Source organism: Trichosurus vulpecula, chromosome 4, assembly GCF_011100635.1.
Source record: "Trichosurus vulpecula isolate mTriVul1 chromosome 4, mTriVul1.pri, whole genome shotgun sequence".
In the NCBI taxonomy this organism is placed as follows: Eukaryota; Metazoa; Chordata; class Mammalia; order Diprotodontia; family Phalangeridae; genus Trichosurus; species Trichosurus vulpecula.
Genome location: NC_050576.1, coordinates 80,811,782 through 80,832,323, shown reverse-complemented (window position 1 = coordinate 80,832,323; position 20,542 = coordinate 80,811,782). Strand labels below are relative to the sequence as shown.

General features: G+C 37.6%; 1 protein-coding gene across 1 annotated transcript; it reads left to right on the top strand.

The window, feature by feature from the left end:
• Positions 1-741: 741 nt before the first annotated feature.
• LOC118846244 (influenza virus NS1A binding protein) lies at positions 742-20,413 on the top strand. Its single transcript, XM_036754562.1, has 15 exons — positions 742-1,070; positions 7,962-8,202; positions 9,278-9,406; positions 9,832-10,001; positions 10,140-10,215; positions 10,660-10,833; positions 11,385-11,510; positions 12,922-13,029; positions 14,942-15,071; positions 15,558-15,782; positions 16,259-16,380; positions 16,533-16,659; positions 16,762-16,893; positions 17,022-17,195; positions 18,974-20,413. The coding sequence occupies exons 3-15, from the start codon at positions 9,296-9,298 to the stop codon at positions 19,225-19,227; spliced, it is 1,929 nt and encodes a 642-aa protein (XP_036610457.1). The 5' UTR covers positions 742-1,070; positions 7,962-8,202; positions 9,278-9,295; the 3' UTR covers positions 19,228-20,413.
• Positions 20,414-20,542: the final 129 nt, after the last annotated feature.

Here is a 20,542-nt window from a genome sequence, read left to right as displayed (position 1 = left end):
GACACGAACAAACCCAACCACAAAAACCGGGTGTAAACAAAAAGCTACAGAACGCCTCCACGGCCGGGCGTTTCTCAGCACCTTATCTCAGTCCAACACCCTCGTCCCCATCCTTACCAGACGCACAATTAACAACAATAATGGGACGGTGTGGACCGGACCCAAGCGGGTTAAAGCACTGAGGTCCAGGCCTGGGGCGTGGCACTGGAACGAGACAGCGAGTCTGAAGCCCTAACTCGCGGAGGGTGGAAACTCATCTCTGAAGTCTGATTGAGGAGGACAGGTAAGGGCTGTCAGCCCAGTTAGTTCCTTCCGCCTGGGGGCTGGAAAGAACCAGCCTCGGGTTAAGAGTAGGCGGGGAGAGAGCACACAGGTGGAGACCGGTCTGGAGATTAAAAAAAATAAAGAGAAAAAAGCTGGAGGTGGGGAGGAGGAGGAGGAGGAAGAGAGGCAGAAGGCAGCGGCACAACGCGCCTTTGCCCTGGACTTCTCCCTCACATCACCTTGCACTGACCTAGCGCAGCTGTGGAAAGGATGGAAAGGGGGGTGGTGGAGCACAGAGCGGGAGGGGGAGGAGGGAACGCAGGGCTCAGGCGGGAGTTGGAAGGAGGGAACCGGGACGATTTGTGTGTCGGGCTCTTATTTGCCGAGGGATTCACGCAAGAAGAAGTGGGCGGGGCAGCGAGAGACGCGCAAGCGCATGCGGTGACGTGTGGAAGGGGGTGCGGCCAACGCCGGGCGGGAGGCGGCAGTGTCTTCTGGCGCGCGTGGAGGACGGACGCATCTTCTCGGCCGGCTCGGGGGCGGCGGCGGCAGTATCGGGCGGCGGCGGCGGCGGCAGCGGCTCCTCCTCTTTCTTCTCCTCCCTAGGGCGGGCAAGCGAGCGCTCCATCCCGTGCGGACTCCCTTCCCCCGTCTATCTCTCCCGTCGGCCGACCCAGCCCTCCCTCTCCAATCGCTCCCTCCTTCGCCTCGAGGCGCTTTCCGTTGGGGCCGCTTCTCTCTCGCTTCCTCCTGATCCCCTGGAAACTCCAGCGATGAATTTTTTCGTCCTTTCTCAGAGGAACCAGGTAACGTCCGCGGGCTGGGTGGGATGGAGAGCGGGGAGATGTTGCGGGGTCAACCAGAGATCGGGATGCGGAGCCCGGCCCTGCCTGCCTGGTGTGTGCAGGCAGGAGGCGGAGTGTCGGGGATCTGTAACACCGATGTCGGCGGTAACCAGACCCGGAGAGTCCGCCCCGCCAGGGACGGTCCCGCGCGCTCTCGGCGGGACTGCCCTGGATGCCAGTAAACGAGGAGGGGGCGGGACGCTTGTGTTGTCTGTCTTCCCCGAAAGGAGGAAGGGCTGTGGAAGGACTCGAAGGCCACGGCGTCCCACCGCCTCATTTACACAGCAGGAAACGGAGCCATGGAGCGGTGATATCCCCCTCCCGGGTTTCGGGGGTGTGCTCCACGGTCCCTCGGAGCTGTCAACTGCGGGAGGAGGAGGGGCTGCTCCTGCGGCCGCCAGCCCCTCCTCCCCGCCCGGGTAACGGGACGCGGGAACCTAGACCCCCTGCCCCAGCTGTCAGAAGCGCGAGCCTCCGGTGTCCGTTTTACCCACAGCGGGGCCTGGGGTCGAGGAGGGCGCGCCTGGGACCAGCGGGATGTGGGCGAGCTACCAGCCCCAGGCCGGGTTCGGAAGGCGCGGAGCCGCCGGCCCCGGGGCTCCTTTGTTCCCACTCCACGTTGCCCGCTCCTATTGCCAAGCGGAGGGGAAGAGGGGGCGGGAGGAGGCAGCCATCGGCTGCCCTGACGTGTCGGTACTGATTGATTGGGAGGTCGTCCAATCACCAGCTGGGGGTGTGCCGGCGGCGGGGTGCCGAGCCTCCCTGCGCCGGGGCGCTGGGGCTGCGAAACCGGAGGGAGGGAGCGCCATACCGGGAGCAGAAAGACCTCTGCTTACGTCCGGAGGGTTTGGTTTGGGCTGCCCCCCTCAACCCCCCGCCACCCCACTGGTCAGGGGGTAGGAGACGATTTGAGGCCAGCCTCTGAGGATCTTAGGAAGCCGTCTTGCACCCTGGGACAATTAATAAAATGGTCGCGGTTTTTACACGTGGTAGAGCGATGTTAATTTCAGAAGAGAACTATACTTTTTAAGTGTTCCTTGACTTATTTCATATATGCCGATTTAAAAGTAGTGGACAAAAGTAGATGACAGTTAAAAAGACTTAAGGAGCTTTTTAAGAGCATCCTCTTCTTCAAAAGTTTTTTTTATTTGGATCGTTCTTTGTTTTCTAATTTGTGATCTACAGCAAATAAAGTGAAATAGGCCCAGAATAAACTGGCGTCACTTCAGCACCTTCTAAGTGTGCAGTTGCTCATCTTAGCTAATGATTCACTACGGGAAATCCAGAAGTTCTTTTATCTGTAGAACAAGTACAGCATGGACCCTGCTCTAAGTCACATTTTGTTGAACTAGTCCTTTTTCTAGAGGTCCTGAGAATGGGGAGGTACTGCTAGTAATTTAATGACTGTCTTACTTGGGCCTTATGTCTTCATATATGTAAATGTTAGTGATTTTGGGGATTGTGAAAATTGTGCTTTTGAATAATTTGTGTTACCTTCTGAAGATCTATCCCAGATGGTAATAATTTGGTCACTGTAGGTAAACTGGATGTGAGCCAGGGACGGGGGAGAGCCCTTGAGTTGTTCTGTTCTCTCTATTTCGTGACATCTTTTAATAGCCTTGTGGTAATTGTATTACTTTATAGGTTCACTTTACTAGGTTTGTCAGCATAGAGAACAGCCTAGATTTTTAGTTTGAATTTTTAAGGTTATTGCTTTTAACAGCCAGTGTATTTGTTGGAGCCCTTGGTTAAATTAGGTATCTTTGTGCACTTTTTTCTTCCTAATTCGAGGGTTTGAATATGGCTTCAAATATGGCTATCAAAATTAAATTGTATTAGCAAGTGCTTTAAAATATTTCGTCAGTGATTACTGATTTGCTTTTAAGAATCAGTGATTATTTCTCTCAATTGGCATATATAGTTTGCCTTATTAAAAGTTGTTTTCTCTCATGTAAGAGGTAAATATTGGCCAAGCTGAATGCTGTCTCACACTGCTTTCTTGTCATTTGGACAGCATGGTACCAGTGTTGTTCTTTTGGAAATAGATTTCTTGCCTCTATCAGAATCGATGAATTTGCCCATTGTTAAGAATTTAAGTGGTGGTTTCATGCTTGTTGGTTAGATTTAGGTTGGGGAAAAAAACATAGTAAAAATGATGGCCTTTGATTTTTAGAGATATAGGTATGAATTGTTACCTGAAAAGGGGTGAAACAGACAACTCTGACTTTCTGTGGCATATAAAAGAATTCAGTACCTTTCTCAGTTTGATCTCTAGATGATTACCTTTATGTAGGAGTTAATTTCCTTCAAGGATATTCTTATGTAATGTTGATAATGTGCTATTTTTTTTTTAGCAGATAAAGTCACTAATTTTAATTCCAGGTCTTTTGAGGGTGCTCTTTGGGGAAAAGAAAGTTGTCGGGAAACCTGAAGTGAGGGTACAATTTATTGATCAGGGAGATGAGCTGTTGTTCTTACCAAGTTTTAGATGTTTAAACAATTTAAAAGCCTTGTTGCTTGCTTAAATAGCTAATTAACCAACTCCTTAACAAAAAATAATAATTCTAATCTTCACTTTATCCTTGGAAGAAAGAGTGGCCTCTAATAATTAATTCTCCACTGAAAAGCAGTGATTACTTGCTCTGACCACCACCCAAGGGAATACCAAGTAGATATGACTGAAAGTTTGTTTTGACTACCCTTCTCAGATCCTTGTTTCCCTCACACTTTTATCTTCGTCTATATCTTTTTTCTGTTGTCTGCCTCCTTCCCATCTTTGTCCGTAATCTCATTTTTTTACTCCTTTAGAGTAAAGTAGATGGCACAAAGAAAAGTACTGTGTAAGGGAAGTTTTGAACTGGGAAGTCTTGAACTGAGATATGTATCAGTGACCTTGCCTAGAAAATTTTTCTTATTCTGGTTTCCATTTTTCCTATTTACTGATGACTATTAAAATTGATTACCTATTTTTTACATTTATTCAGTCTTTCTATTGAACTTTATTAGTTTGGTTACGTTCATTTCCATTTCAATTAAAGTTGGGTATTCTGGAATATGTATTTTGTGTTCTCAAAGAATGAGGTATGAAGTCTATTTCAACCCTTCAAGTTGGGAGAGGAGTGAATGACTTAGTATTATTAATAGTTTATGGAGAAAATTTTTGATTGAAAAGTAAATAGAACTTGAAAAGGGTAATAAACTGCACATGCATTAAGGCAAATTAATCTACCTTTGAATTTAGGAATTTTCATTTCAGTTCATATCCGAGAATATGATAACACATTATATACAGGGTACAGGAATGGATTCTAAACCTGTGACTTATAAGTAGAACTATGTCTCTATTGTACAAACTGAATATGTTCTCAGTATGATTTTTGTGGGTTATCGAGGAATCAATCCTATGTTTATTAGTATATAATAGGACTTAGAAAAAGGATGCTGGTTCAGATACAGCATATCTAAGGCAACATAATTAGATGTGTAGAATAAAAAAATTTAAATCAAAGGGGGAGCCACACATCACAGAATTTACAAAGGGCTGAAATTTGTTTTTATCTTAATGCAATAATACAGTATAAATTAAAGACAGTACCTAGTACTTACGGAGGATGAAAATGAGATAAAAGTATGTAAAACTTCTTAAAAACCTTAACTAATTAAACTATGGTTAACTAAATGTCAGTTTTTATTAGATTGCATGTGAGTTCATGTTGTAAAATCATTGTATTTAAAGGAACATTTTACTCATAACATGGCTACATCTTGGTATATTTTTATTGAGTTACATGCAATGCTCTGAAGAGTGGCTTGTGACCCAGCATGGCAAGTTCACGCTGCAGGCACATGCTGGGTAGCAGAAAATTTGCAGTCAGAAGACAGTTAATGGTTGCATCTGAATGGCTTCAAAGTATTGAATCGTGATGTGCCGTGTGTATTGGCTATAAACAAGCCATATTAAAAACTGATTTTCTTATTCTGGGTTCCTTTATAATTCTCTTTAATGTATAAGTCTATAAAAACTTTGAAATAGGCTAAAAATTGAGACAGTTGGTAGGTATTCTCCTAGCTTGAACCCAGCCAGTTAGCTTTGTCTTGTGTTAGTTATGGGGAACTAGTTTACAGGGTTTCAGCAAAATCTATCACAGTTCAGAATGCTAGAATCTTAGAGCTGGACCTAGAATTTCCTCACTTTGTTGTGAAGTTTCTGAGTAAGTCTGATTTTTAAGATGTGGATATATCAGTATTAATCAAAAAACTTGTCTTCCTAGAAGTTGTAGTAAAAAGCAGTGATTAAAAATTAATTAGGATTTGCCAGGGATGTTCCGGTTTATTCTTTTATTCAAGTACTCATTTTTTCCCTAGGAAAATTTTCTTTTCAGTGGTTCAGGGATGATCTGATATGTTTCATTGAATTGTTAGCCTGGCCTCATATCCAAGAAAAGTTGCTAGGGCAGCGAAGTTCAATTAGGAGCTTCCACTCCCATTTGCACTAAATGGTTGAGACATGTTTCACTAAAATGAATTTTTACAAATCCTGAAAATTTTAGTCTATGTATGGAGAATGCTGTTAGGAAAAAAAAAACAACTAAATTTGTTGAACCAGTGATGGAACTGTGTAGCTAGAATGAAAGATAGTACCTATTTCTTGACACAGAGCTAAAGTAAATTTAACATTCATTTGGTTGAATTTTTTTGCAGTTATTTATTGGCTCTTAATAGCTATAAGTTTTATGAATGGTAGCTGGTAATAAAATTGTATCAATTGTTTCTAGTATGTTATACAATTAAAATTATCTTGTGATTCATTGAATTAAACTAGAATAATGGTAAATTGAGAGCTCTGGGCACTTGTAATAGTTAAAACAAAACTACTGATGTAGTTTGTAGAACTAATTCATGTGAGCGACATGCAAATCTGAACCCCCAAATATACTCTTTATGGAGAAATGGTAATTTTATAATATATGAGAGATCTTGCATGTGTGTAGAAAAATATCTGGAGTTCTGAGAAAATTATAAGAAATAACCATCATTATGTTGTTAAAGTAGCAAAATATTACATATTAATATACTCAGACTTGTATGCAGATCAATATCTGGACAAATACTTTTCTCCAGCTACCAATCGAAGACATTCAATGATAATTTAGTACAAAGCCTTACTTATTAGAAAGTCTTTGCTGACCGGAAATCTTCTTTTCTATAACTTCTAGGTATTGTTCCTAGTTTTCTCCTATGGAGCCAAGAATAATAAATCTAATTCTTTGTCACTGTGACTTTTTGATGTCTTCCTTACATCTTTTCTAGGTTAAATGTCTTAAGTCCCTTCATTTGTCATACCCACACAGTTTTGGATGTGCTTCACATATGTTAATGTCTCCTATAATGTGCCTAGAACAAATGACAAGAAGAGAGTTTAATCTATTTAATAGTGCATCATATGCAATCCTTTATTTTCATATTCTCTCCTGGTGAATCCTTAAAATTTCAGATCTTTCTGGACATCCCAGAGGGTTTCTGAATTCTTTAAATGTTGTTCCTCCTTAGAATTCAGTCAGCTTAAAAAAAATGTCTAGTGTCTCAGGGCTGCAGAAAGCCACACTAATACACTCACTAGAGTTGTGAATTGATCCATCCATTCTGGAAATCACTTTGGAATTATGCTCCATAAATGACTAAAATATCCATATCTTTTAACTCGGAGATCCTGCTGCCAGATATAGGAGGTCAAAGACAGAAAGAGAAGTCCCATATATACCAATAGTCATAGCAGCATTTTTTGAGGTAGCAAAGAAGAGAAAGTATATGGTTATTGATTGGAATAAAATGAGGCATGGATTTGTGATATTTAACAAAATAAATAACGATACAATAAAACACAGATAATACATTTTAAAACTTAAGTCAATATGCAGCTCACAGGGGTTTTTTATGTAAGGTTTAGTGGCCCCCATTTCTGTTTAGTTTGACACCCATTAGCTTAAAGTACCAAGGGGTTAAGTGACTTGCCCAAGATCACAGCTTGTATTTGTTAGAGGCAGGCTTTGAACTCAGGTCTTCCTGGCTTTGGTCTGCTCTATATCCATGTCGATTGGAGAAGAGCTAAACAAATTGTGGCATAAGAATATTCTGCACTATTTCTATGCTGCAAGAAATGGTGAGTATGAAGCATTCAGAGAAGCATGGGAAGATTTATGTGAACAGTGAAGTAAGAAGCTCCAGAAAAACAGTATACAAAATGACTGCAACAATGTTAATGTTAAAAACAATAAAAGGAAACAAAACTATCCATATGACCAACCAGAGAAGAGAAAATGCCCTCTCCCTTGAAAAAGTTGAAGGAAGCGCTATAGATACAGGTAGGCTGATGCATAAGCTTGTTAGAGTAGGGTGGTAAAAAGTTGGTTAGTTTTGGAAAGAAAAAAACTGCTTTTGTAATGTGATGACTGGCTATGTAGAGGAGGGAGGGATATAATCAAATGAAATTTTTTTTTAAAAGAGCATGCCCATAAATAGACACATTATTCCAGTTCTTAGTAGGAAAAAAAATGCTGGAATGAGCATATTTACAATATTAAGATTTCTTGGTTTGTGGAATTCCCCAAACTCAAGGACTATTGATTGGATGTTGAAATAAGATCATCACTTATGAAGCAAATAAGTAATAGAACCAAGTGTGGGAATCAAGAATGGAATTCAAATCAGTTAATTTTTGAGTTTGAGACATTGTACATGCAATCTTCCACTTGATGCTCAGTTTAAAAAAAAAACGTTGCTGACATTTTAAGATTTTAAGTTCCTGGTGAGCAAGACCTTAACTTGTCTAAGAAAAAACTGTCTCTCTTACAGATTATGATGCATGATTATCACAGAAGAAATTCATGTCTATAGCTTTTAAGGACTTGATTACATCATTTTCAAGCCTGATAGTTTTGGAATCACCATTGCAGCTTTAAACACATCTGCCTTCATTTAGCCCCCCCCGTCTTCATACAAGAAGACAGAAAATTGTGTGCTGCATTTTCACACTCCAGTTACTTTGGATTATTTACAAATCTTCTGGCATAAATTCTCACAAGTATATTAGTAGGTGAGTGAAAATTTAATACCTGAAGAGACTTTAAATACATGGTGTTCTGCTAAAATCTTTGCTAGGTAAGAATTTCTTTTAGGATTTTTGCTAGGCATTGCAAACCTTTTTGATCAAAGTCAAAAGTAACAAGCTGTGGTACTATTTCGTATTATATATTCACTCCACCCCTAAATTGTTAAATGTTTCTCACTGACATTAAGAATATGGATTCTTTGGTATTATTTATGTTATGCCATACATGCCAGTATTTTAAATTTCAGTGAAAAATGAAAATCATATTTTGATGTTTATTTGATACATTTTATTCTGTTTCTATAAGTAGAATTTTAGCATTCATTTGTTTTTTAAAGCAGGTAGAGGAAATAAAGTATATTCCTTTGGCAAATCAGTTTTTACTTTACAAAGTAAAGGTGATTTTAGGATATAGAATTTAAAAGTTTAATTTAGCTTTTATAAAGGTTATATTTCTAGAGATTCATTGAATTGTTAAAAATTAGGTTGCAGTTAATGACTATAAGATAATTTTTAAAATAGGCAGTATGCATGAATATGGCCATTTATTGATTTCTTTTTCAATTTAATTTTTCAAATTAAGATTTTGAGGCAAAAGGGACTTCTGTGTCTAGGTCATAGGCCTTCATTTGACAGTGAGGAAATTTGAGCCCCAGAATGAGAAGCAAATGACTTTCTCAAGGTTATAAGGTTAAAAGTGGCAGGGTCACTGACCTGATAATTTTCTGTGTCATCTTAAAGTGAATCTGTACCCTACCCTTGTAATTATGGGGAGAGGAAGAAAGAAAGGAAAAAGAATTAGAGCAGGGGTCTAGTGTAGGTTAGGCAGTTCTTTTCAGTTGCAGGTGGAGATAAGATAATACAAGAGTTCAGAGTTTCCTCCTTCAGGGATGCATTGTTAACAAGGATGGAAACCTGAAAGTGGTCCTGATATCTAGTCGCTGTTTGCCAACCCTCAAGTTTGAGGGATATGGATAGGCGGGTCTTAATTGGTTTAGGACATTATTTTTTTAATGGTTATTTTCTAAGAAAAAAATAACAGCTGTTTTCTTTCTCTCAGCCAAACCTACATTTAAAAATGATTCCCAATGGATATTTAATGTTTGAAGATGAAAATTTCATTGAGTCTTCAGTTGCCAAATTAAATGCTTTGCGAAAAAGTGGCCAGTTCTGTGATGTTCGACTTCAGGTACTTAAAATTTAATCACAGGGGTGTGGTGGAGTTATGAGCTACAGTGGGCTAAGCCAGTTTGGTACATATACTAAATGACATTAATATAGGGAACTCCCCAGGAGCTGGGGACTGTTAGATTGCCTAAACAGGGATAAAATATGCCCAGGTCAAAGATTGTAAGGAATCAGGTCCCTGTATGTCTAGCTTGAGCAATATAGGGAGATTGTCTTTTAAAAAAAAAAAAAGACTTAAACTTTTTATTTCTGAGTCATAAAGATTCCCAGACTTAGGGATTATATTTTCCATAAAAGGCATTTACAAAGTCTACTTTGAGAACAAATAACTTTAGGGGGAAATTAAGAGAACTGAGTATTATGTAATGATTTGCTGGTAAGATGTTATCTAATATATTTCTAATTGTAATTCTTTATAATCTTAAGGTCTGTGGGCATGAGATGTTGGCACACAGAGCAGTGTTGGCTTGCTGCAGTCCCTACTTATTTGAAATCTTCAATAGTGATAGTGATCCCCATGGAGTTTCTCACGTTAAATTTGATGATCTTAATCCAGAAGCAGTTGAAGTCTTGTTGAATTATGCCTACACTGCTCAGTAAGTACTTTCTGTAAATAAAAGTGAGGTTCCATCTCAGAATTCTGAAATCCCTAGTTTAAAACTATTTCTGTATGTCTTAGAAATGTTGATATTGGCATACTACAATGGGCCTTTGAAATTTGTTTTTTTTAACAGATTGAAAGCTGATAAGGAGTTGGTAAAAGATGTTTATTCTGCAGCTAAGAAGCTAAAGATGGACAGAGTAAAGCAGGTACAGTCTTATTTATATAACCAGAATGCAGTGTAGCTCTGGTTTTAGTCATGTGCACAACTTTGAAAATTTACTGTCATGGAGCAAATGAAAGTTTTCACAAGTTTTTACAAGAAATATGCATGTAGTTACTTGACAAAGATAATTGCTTTATGGGAATGAAAATAAATTTGGTGCTTTCTTTGTTGTCTAGGGGCAGTGGTGAAATGAAAAGGCTTAATAGGCTAGGTTACAGCTCCCATCTCAGGGGCCCTTCTAGTTTATGGCAAAATGACTTTAATATATTTCCCTGTCCCTTCATTCACCAACAAGATACCTTCCATTCTCTGGTCTCTGGAGCTTTTATTGTTCTTCTCAAAATTTACTGCTGAAAAAGGTACCTTACAAATTCACAGAAAAGTTGTGAAATATTCCTATATTTGCATATCTTTATTTTTTCCTAAGGTTTGTGGTGACTATTTGCTATCCAGGATGGATGTTTCAAGCTGTATCTCTTATCGGAATTTTGCAAATTGCATGGGAGACTCACGTTTGTTGAATAAGGTTGATGTTTACATCCAGGAGCACCTGTTAGAAATTTCAGAAGAAGAGGAATTTCTTAAACTTCCACGGCTAAAAGTAAGAAGAAAACAAAAATTACTTTGACTGCTTCATTTTTTTTTAAAGTTTCGTGCCTTCTTCATATCATTTCTAGATATGGCCTTTCTCCTTAGAAACAAAGACAGCAAAACAAAACAGTAGAGCACCTCTGTTTTAAGTGTTTATGACATTCCACACCCATAATTCTCGCCTGTCACGTGGCCAAGATTATTAATGACTAGTGTCATTTTAGTTTTATTATCAGGCTGGGGTTTTTTGTTTGTTTTGTTTGTAGCAATGTATCATTTCCTACTCCTTATCCCTACATGCTAAAGAAGTGGTATTTCAAAAAAAGGTGTATTTCAAAGAAGATTGTAAAAATCAAGTGAATTGGTTGTATCTTAACATCTGGCTATCTTTTTTCCTGTTTCTCCTTCAATTTTTTCTGTTTTTCTTTAAGAGTGCAGTTTTTAATTGAATGGAGCAAAAAGCTTTATTTAGGTAGAATAAATGAGATGTTGAAGTCTTAACATAAAAGACTAGTCACTAAAGTATATTTTGATGGTTATTTTTTCTTTCTGGAACTCTAGTTGGAGGTCATGCTTGAAGATAATGTCTGCCTGCCTAGCAATGGCAAATTATACACAAAGGTAATCAACTGGGTGCAGCGTAGCATCTGGGAGAATGGAGACAGTCTGGAAGAGCTGATGGAAGAGGTTAGTTTTTAAGTAAATGGGATTAAACAATTCTTTAAAGTTAAGTTGCTTTGACATGAAGGATTCCCTTTCATTTTTATTTTATAACCATGACCCTAAAGAATTTAAATTTTGCTGTAGGTACCCCTAAGCTGAGAAACAGGGGGGGTGTCCAGGTGAGCTGAATGAACTGTTCAGTCTGGTCTTCTGCTTTCTTTTTTTTTTTCTTTGCTCATTATGTGCTGATAACTTTCTTTAAAGTAGCATGTAATTTGCTTTAGAAATGGGGAGGTGGTACTGAAATTTCCTGTAGATTCTTAATGTTTCTTTCACAGGTTTTTGCTTTAAATATGAAAAGTAGGTAAAAGCTTCTAATGGTTGTTCCTCCCCATTGATTTATCTCCCTATAGGTTTATTAACAAAACTAGGATACCCAAGACTGAAGAAACAAGAAGAAACCTCAAGTGTATTGACACGTACAGAAGCAGCAGTCCTGCCCCAGTTCTCCTAAGAAAAATCCGCTGTGGGCAGAGAGCGATGATGATTTAATGGTGTTTACTCCTTTACAGGATTCTTTTCTTTAAAGCTTTGTGTCTTTCATTGGTGTTATTCATGCATACCTCTAAACTTCTCTTGGGCCACTTTTTCTTAAGACACCCCCAACAATCCCCCGAATAGACACACATACACACATGCCCCCAAAGCCTAAAATATTAATGAAGGAAACTTGGAAATTTTTTTTCCTTAAGGGCACTCTGCAATTAATTGCTCAATTGTAGCATTTCCACTGAAGCTAGATAATACATTAAAGACGTAAGCCTAAGAGACCTTTGAAAAAAACACATTATGTTATTATTTATGTTCTTAGTTGATCTTCTGCCTTGCCACTTGTTATTTGGCTGCCTTTAGTAATGTATTGCATGTTCACATTTTTTCTTTTTTGGGGGCTTGGGAATTGAATTTTTTTAAAGTTCACTTTTGTTGGCATTTTTCATCCTGCCCAAGAGGAAAGTATTGTTGTACATGGAAACGAGCTTATTTTCAGGGGGTAAACCCTAGTATGTGATTGTGAATCTGTATATTCAGGATCCTGTATGTTGTATTTTTATGCTTTCTCTCTTAATGTTATATTAGAAATGCTAATAATTATTAGGAGTCATGAAAAATGAAGATTTCTTTCAAGCAGAACAAGCCAAGGATTCTTAAGCCAGTATTGGAAGATTTTTTTTTTAATTTTTTCTTTTTTTTTCTTTTTTTATTTTTTTTACCACCATGACTTGTATTTTTCTTTTAATTTGTGATTTTGCCAGAGTGAGATATCAAGAGGCACACTCACTGGAGGTTCCCTTGTGGAGTCTTTGTATTCTACCTAATAGGAGAGTAGTTATGGAGACAAGAGCCACCACATGGGTATTCTGTTGCTGTTTTGCAGGTTCAAACGTTGTACTACTCAGCTGATCACAAGCTGCTTGATGGGAATCTACTAGATGGACAGGCTGAGGTGTTTGGCAGTGATGATGACCACATTCAGTTTGTGCAGGTACACATTGCAGAGGTGGAGGTAACTGCAGGTTAAAACTTGATAGAAAACTTTATAGCACACCTAAAAACTTCTTCTGCTCTGGTAAAGAAAGGAAAGTAGCAGAATTTTTTATGGCATAACTTAGAGTTTGTATTTGGCAGAAGGAGGATCTTGACATTTACAGACGTGGGAGTATGCTAGTTCATTCCTCTCACTCCCAGGTTGTAATTATTAGCCAATTTGGATTTTTTTCCCCCTAAATTAAGATTTGCAAATAAGACAGAGGGCTTTGAAAATGAAGGAATGAAAGTATAGTGACATGGTGAAAACTGGATTTTTGTATTAGGATAAATTAGCATGTTATGAGTAGAGAGAGAATACAGTCAGACTTGAGAATATAAAAAGAGGTGTCTCTTGATCCTTCTAGGCAGGTGATTGGCTGTGTGGACATTTAAAGTTTTGGACATATTTCTTAGCATGTAGTGTTTGGTCTTTTAATGTGTGAGCTTATAATGGCATAGTTTGGAAGTGGATCATGTCATAATTAGCAAATTATAGTGACAGTGTGTAGGTGCCAGAACCTTAAAGAATGATGAAAACTTTAAAGTCTTTTTACATATTTAAGGAGTCTACCTTCTCTAAATCAGTGAATGTGGAGAAACTTGGTTAGTTCTAATGTACCTTTTCCTTCACGTTGCTTAGAAGTTCGTTGCTTTTACCTTTACTAATTATCCCCAGTCTCTCTTTATTTTTTATTGCCTTTTCTGAACATACAAATTTTATTCCAAGTGATTAATCAAGTATCCCAGATACTTAATGTCGATGAGAAAGGCCAGATTTGAATGGTTTAATTAATAGAGATGATGATAATGAGTGGTGAAGAAATGATTATATGTTCATTCTTGGCAGTACATAGTCATCTTCATTGAAAAGCCTATGAATTTTATCAAGTCAAATGAGATCTTCATTTATAGAAATGTATATCGGAATGTTAACTCTGTACTCTGACCATCATAAAAATTAAAATTAAGGCTAGCTGAAGTAAAAATTACTACTGTTGTGATCCTTAAGCCAGCACTGTGGATGTGTAGCAATTCAGATTTCATATGCACATAAATTGAACCATGTTCTCATTTAACCATAATTCCTGACATAGCTTCCAAATGTGGTCAGATTTATGCTCCCACCTTGCATAATGCACAGTAGTTTTGACTTACAGGTTTCCAGCTGCTGAAGATGAGCTTATTACTTGCCTCTGACAGTATGGCTGCAGTGATACTTGGGATCACAGACTTAGCTAAAAGGAACTTCAAGTAATATTCTCATTTAAGAGATGAGAAACAAGGCCCAAAGAGGTCACTTGCCCAAGTCAGAGCTGGGAGTTGAACCCAAGTCTTCTCACTAAATTCTTTCCATTGAAAATCTGTTAACTCTACCTGACATTGTGCCTTAGAGGCACTGCACAGATAGAGGTTTCTCCCTCATTGGATGGAAACATTATCTTCTAACACATCTGTAAAATGTATTCTGTGAGCCAGTAATGTGTGCCAGCCAATTGTATCTTCTAGTGTAGTCCCTTTAGAGATTTTCATGCTTAAAACATAAAAAGTTGTCAGAATATTTATTTGAATTATTAAGTAGACTCATTTGGAGTTAGTTCCATAATTAATTATTAAATCAGAGGTTTTTTTGACTTGTCTTTAGATGTAGTGGTGCTTTTTATGAAGTGAACACTTAACTTAGGTGTGTAAAGTAAATTTGTCAGTGTTTAGAGAGTAAGTTTGTTTTAAATTTAGGTGTGCTATAAATGACATACATAGGTCATGGATTTTGGAATCACGTGTTTTCCCTCATAACGGCTCAGAGGAACAGAGGCAGTTCAGTGTGTGGTCTTTGGTTAGGTTTCTGTAGCTCCCTTTTGATTTTGCAGAAAAAGCCACCACGTGAGAATGGCCACAAGCAAATAAGTAGCAGTTCAACTGGATGTGTCTCTTCTCCAAATGCCACGGTACAAAGCCCTAAGCATGAATGGAAAATTGTTGCTTCAGAAAAGACTTCAAGTAAGTGTATGAAAATTGATGGATTGCCCTATTGAGTAGCACAATTTTCTTTGTGATTTGAAAGGGAGATAAAACATTCCCTCGAAAGTAATTGTCAATATTTTGTATATTATTTTATCTTAATGTTACTTTAATAGTGTGTACAAATAATGGATTTCAAAATTGAAATTACAAGTAGATGGGTTTTTTTAAATGAATTTTTAAAGTTTTTTTTTTTTTTATTGTCAACATTTCTCCCTGTATCCCTTCTGCTCCTCAGAAAGCCATCCCAACATAGTATTCTTTTTCCCTAAAGAAGAAAAAAGAGGAAGTGCAAACAAGCAAAATTGATGACATACATTTAGAAAGTCTGAAAATGTATGTTACACACAAGTGGACCTCCCCATCTTTCTGCAAAGGAGTAGAGTAGGGGGTGTTGTCTCACCTGTTTGGGAGCCATGTTTGTTTAGATGTAGAGTTTTTAATGCCAAGTTCTTGTGCTTGCAGATAATACTTACTTGTGTCTTGCTGTGCTGGATGGTGTATTCTGTGTAATTTTTCTTCATGGACGCAGCAGTCCACAGAGTTCACCAACAAGTACTCCACGACTGATTAAAAGTTTAAGTTTTGAATTACAACCAGATGGCCCGGTAGAAAAACCCATGTCTCCCATGCAGTATGCTCGATCTGGTCTAGGAACAGCTGAACTGAATGGCAAACTGATAGCTGCAGGTAAGTTACTTACCCAGAAACATTTTACATTTAGAAGCCCAAAGAAGTTTATAATAGATATTAGGATGTTAGGGATATTGCTAGTGAAAGCTGAATCTCAGTGGTAGCCAAAGATGTTTATTTACTGCTTCCTCTGGATACGCCCACTCTTGCCTGTGGAGGGAAGCCATCAGTAAATGATCTTACCTTATGCATAATAGTCATTAGTTGAGGCTCTGATTTAAAAAAACAGTCTGACTGATGTGGGAATATAAACGAGTAACTTTCCCTCCTTATTCTAATTTTCAGTCCTGGACTAAATAGCAGACTTATTTAAGAATTAAATCTATTTTGCATAATTCTATAGTAGACATTTAGTTAAGGCAGAAACAAATAGACTCTGTTATGTATTTGTAATCCTAGAAACATTTTAAGAAATTCTGGGCTCAGAAATATTGTTTACTACTTTCATTGTAAATCTTTTATCATCTTTTCAGGTGGCTACAACAGAGAGGAATGTCTTCGAACAGTTGAATGCTATGATCCACATACAGATCGTTGGTCGTTCCTGGCTCCCATGAGAACACCAAGAGCCCGGTTTCAAATGGCAGTATTAATGGTAATTGAGTTGATTCTACAATATATGGATGAGACCTTTTTTTTTTTTTTAAGCCTTGTTACTTGGGAATTGATTGAAATTCTGTAGTCTTAGGTTAGTTGAATTTTCTAACAGGTAAGACTGAAATAATTTCTTTGTTGTTTGTTTCCTAGGGCCAGCTCTATGTGGTGGGTGGTTCAAATGGCCACTCTGATGACCTGAGTTGTGGAGAGATGTATGATCCAAACATAGATGATTGGACTCAAGTTCCTGAATTAAGAACCAACCGTTGTAATGCAGGTACATTTTTTTGTGCAGGGTTTAATGGTTTTGGATAATTAAGAATTTTTAAATGGCATATAATCACTTTTTTTCCTTCCTTTACTAACAAATGGAATGTAGGGGTCTGTGCTTTGAATGGAAAACTGTACATCCTTGGTGGCTCTGATCCATATGGTCAGAAAGGACTGAAAAATTGTGATGTGTTTGATCCTGTAACAAAGTCATGGACCAGCTGTGCTCCCCTTAACATTCGTAAGTTGGTGCAATTCCTATTTTAAGCAGATTTACTTGAGTTCCTTTAAAATAAATCCCCAGGGTAGTAAACGTATGAATGTTACAAGTTTGAGTGAGTAGGTAATAACACTAGTTTAACTTTGTAGGTAGACACCAATCGGCAGTGTGTGAACTTAGTGGTTATTTATACATCATTGGAGGAGCTGAGTCTTGGAATTGTTTGAACACAGTAGAACGCTACAATCCAGAAAATAATACCTGGACACTGATTGCACCTATGAATGTGGCTAGACGTGGAGCTGGAGTAGCTGTTCATAATGGTGAGTGTTTTTCCTTTCTACCAAGATGTCAGTGATCATAGGTAAATAACAATGAAATGAGTTTTCCCATAACCAACTCTCAAAGAAGCAAAAACTCTTGGCTGACTCCAACATATTTTTAGGGAGAGGGTGGATGCTTGGTCCCTTCCAACTCTCAGTGGATATGTTCATATGAGTAAACTTGGTATCTTAAGTTTGGTAGCTTCCAGAAGTTTCATAGATTCAGGTAATTTTTATAATTCAACTTTAGAAACAAAAGAGTACTCCAGAAATTCTAAATTCTATATTTAAACTGTTAACCTTTGTTCTTTTTGGCATTTCTTGTGATGTAACTTCCATATCTTCCACTATTACATACTTAAAATAACTACAGATTTTGGTATGAAGAGAATATTTTAAAATATTTTTAAAGAGCCATTAATTTGATTAGTTGTTTGTTCTAGGAGAAATTTTCTTATAAAAAGACCTTAATGCTTTTTCAATTTGGAATAACATTTAGTAATTTCATAAGTGAGTTGTGATTTTAAAATGGCATATGAGCACATGCAGAGTAAAATGAAGAAAGGGAACAAAATGATAATTTCAGATGAGGCAATAATATATCAGTACTGTCAAGAGGCACAAATTGAGAAATAACATACTTTGATGGATAATGAAAATCATTATTAGAAATATATGTAGTGGCATGATGTAAAAGTAGGTGAGTAGGAAGATAAACAACAAAGTGTTGGAAAAACTAATTTAAATGACTTGCCTTGTGAGTGAGAATATTAAAGAATGTGCATATTTCAGCCTTTTTTACAGAAACAGAATGGAAAAAAAAGTGACACAGATCCTTTACAGAAATAATAGAGATAACTCATCTTAGCATTATCTAGAGATAACTGATAATGATAGTATATAATCACAAAGGAGCAAAAGATACAGCTCTAACTGGAGACTAGATTATAACATAGTGGACGAGTGTGAGAACATAACAATTTGTTATAAATATAAATGAGTAACTTTACATGAATAATGTAGTCCAAGAAAATTTATATCCTGATTTTATGTATATGAGTAATATGAGTCATAAGAACCTTTTCATCAAAGTTGAAAAGAAAATGGAAACTTCCTTATTCCTTGTTTGATTTATACAGGTTTTTTAGTAGTATTAGTAGATTTTAAGTAAAGAGTATACCAGGGACTAGAATCAGATGGCATTTGGATTGATAGAATTCAGTTTTAAAGTTCTGTAATTTAGAATGTCAAAGAACACAAAACACAACACAACATGTAATCTAGGGCAGTAATCTAGCAGTTAATACGCCTAGCCCCAATGGAAAAGATAATTTTATGAAATCATATGATGAAGGTTAATGTCTTAAGCATCCAGTAGTTGTCTGTGGTCTTTCTAAGTCTAACTGGCCTGTTACCCATAAATTAAGTCTGTTTTTCATCCTATTCAGTTTCTGTATGTAATTCAGCCTATTCTAGACTAAACAGGTTCTCTCATGCTTCCTCAGGAATTTTTGGGTCTCCTTTGGATGCTTATTTCATTGTCACTCTCCTAAAATGCAGAGATTTAAATCGATCACTTTAGTAGTCTGACAGACATTAAGTAATGAGAGATCGATCACTTTCAAATAGTTATGCCATAACTTAGAACAGTAATGCATTTGAATTGCAAAGACTGGCATTCCTTAGATTTCTATTCATTGTACCTCTGGTATCTACTTTTATATAGCAGTCCTTTGCATTTGTTCCTATTGACAGTGTTATCAACATTTCTCTTTTAGGAAAGCTATTTGTTGGTGGAGGCTTTGATGGTTCTCATGCTGTCAGTTGTGTAGAGATGTACGATCCAGCTAGAAATGAATGGAGGATGATGGGAAACATGACTTCACCAAGGAGCAACGCTGGCATTGTTGCTGTGGGGAAGACCATTTATGCAGTGGGAGGATTTGATGGCAATGAATTCCTGAATACTGTGGAAGTCTATAACCCTGAGTCAAATGAATGGAGTCCCTATACAAGGATTTTCCAGTTTTAACAAATTTAAGGCCCTTTCCAAACTAACAGGCTTAGTGATGTAATTGTGTTTAGTAGAGGTACAGTTGTGAATAGGGTGGGGCTGGGGGTGGGGGAGGGTATATAGAAGTTGCTAACAGCAACACAAAGCTTTTGCATATTGCATACTATAATATGTGCTGTACATAATTCTTTGTGTTTATTTGAAAAGAATGCCAACATGAAGGTTTGTTTTGTGTATTTTTAGAATTTTTTTTTGGTTACTTTATCTTTTTGGAAGTTGACATTGTAAAAAAAATAAACTAAGAATTGATTGGGCATATCATTTCAAGAGTTTCCCTCTCCTCCACATTTGTTTTGCCAATTTGCACATGAAATGACTTTCTCCTTTGAATGTGTTTATGGGGGCAAGAGGGGGTAAGGTATTGGTATGTCAGCAATTAATTTTTTTCAGGCCCCTTTTCAGTAACTGGAACAATCTTAACAAAAAAGTTTTTATTTAAATATATTACAGTGGCTATTTTTTTTTTAGTAAGAAAGCTGACATGCCTACCAAAATTTAATCTTTTATGATTGCCTTTTTATAAAAAAAAAACTTTTTATATTCTCAGCAGAGTGCTTTTATCTGTTGATGTGAAACGTGGCAGATTCAAATTATTGAAGCAGAGGGAGAGTCTTAGAATGTGCTGAGAGGGAGGCTTCCCTTCAACTCCTAGAATGCCAATTTCTAAGCTTTGGCCTCAGCTGCAATACTGTTTTTTGTATACAACATTTTCATTATTTGAATAGGGTTCCAAACAGTAACATAGCTGTGATTACAATAGGTGAAATTAATTCTGGCTTTAAGTATTTTGACTTGGGTTGAGGAGGGTGTGTTTTGTACAAGACTCATTTAAACTAAGTGAAAGATAGTGAAATGTTTTCTTTTCAAAATAAAGCGTTTATCTTGAACAGTACAGTTAATCTAAAATGGCAGCCCTTGCTCATGAAATATTTAATGCACACTCTGCTAGGTTTTTGAAAGCAACCTCAAGCTGAACTATGTTTTTGTTGATATGGATAAACTTGGGCTACTTGGTGTCTAATGTGTAGTGCTGCACATCTAACTTAAGGTGCCAAAACTGGCGCTTTCTAATGCTTTACTGCTGATGCAAACACATTAAAGGTACCTTGCAGGAAATCCTTGTACCATGGGATTAATATCACAACACTGTTGTTCGTGTACTTATTTCCTTAGTATCTGATGCATGCTTATGAAAAATGAGAAGGTAAAACCTATTGATAAGTATAAGGAAACTTGTTCCCCCACCCAATTCATGGTTAGGATAGGAATCTAT

Excerpts from the sequence above, each read along its gene's own strand:
- LOC118846244 (XM_036754562.1), top strand. The coding sequence starts at position 9,296 with ATGATTCCCAATGGATATTTAATGTTTGAAGATGAAAATTTCATTGAG. Across the intron at positions 10,002-10,139 it reads AATTATGCCTACACTGCTCA|ATTGAAAGCTGATAAGGAGT; the intron begins GTAAGTACTTTC and ends TTTTTTTAACAG. Across the intron at positions 13,030-14,941 it reads ACCACATTCAGTTTGTGCAG|AAAAAGCCACCACGTGAGAA; the intron begins GTACACATTGCA and ends TTGATTTTGCAG.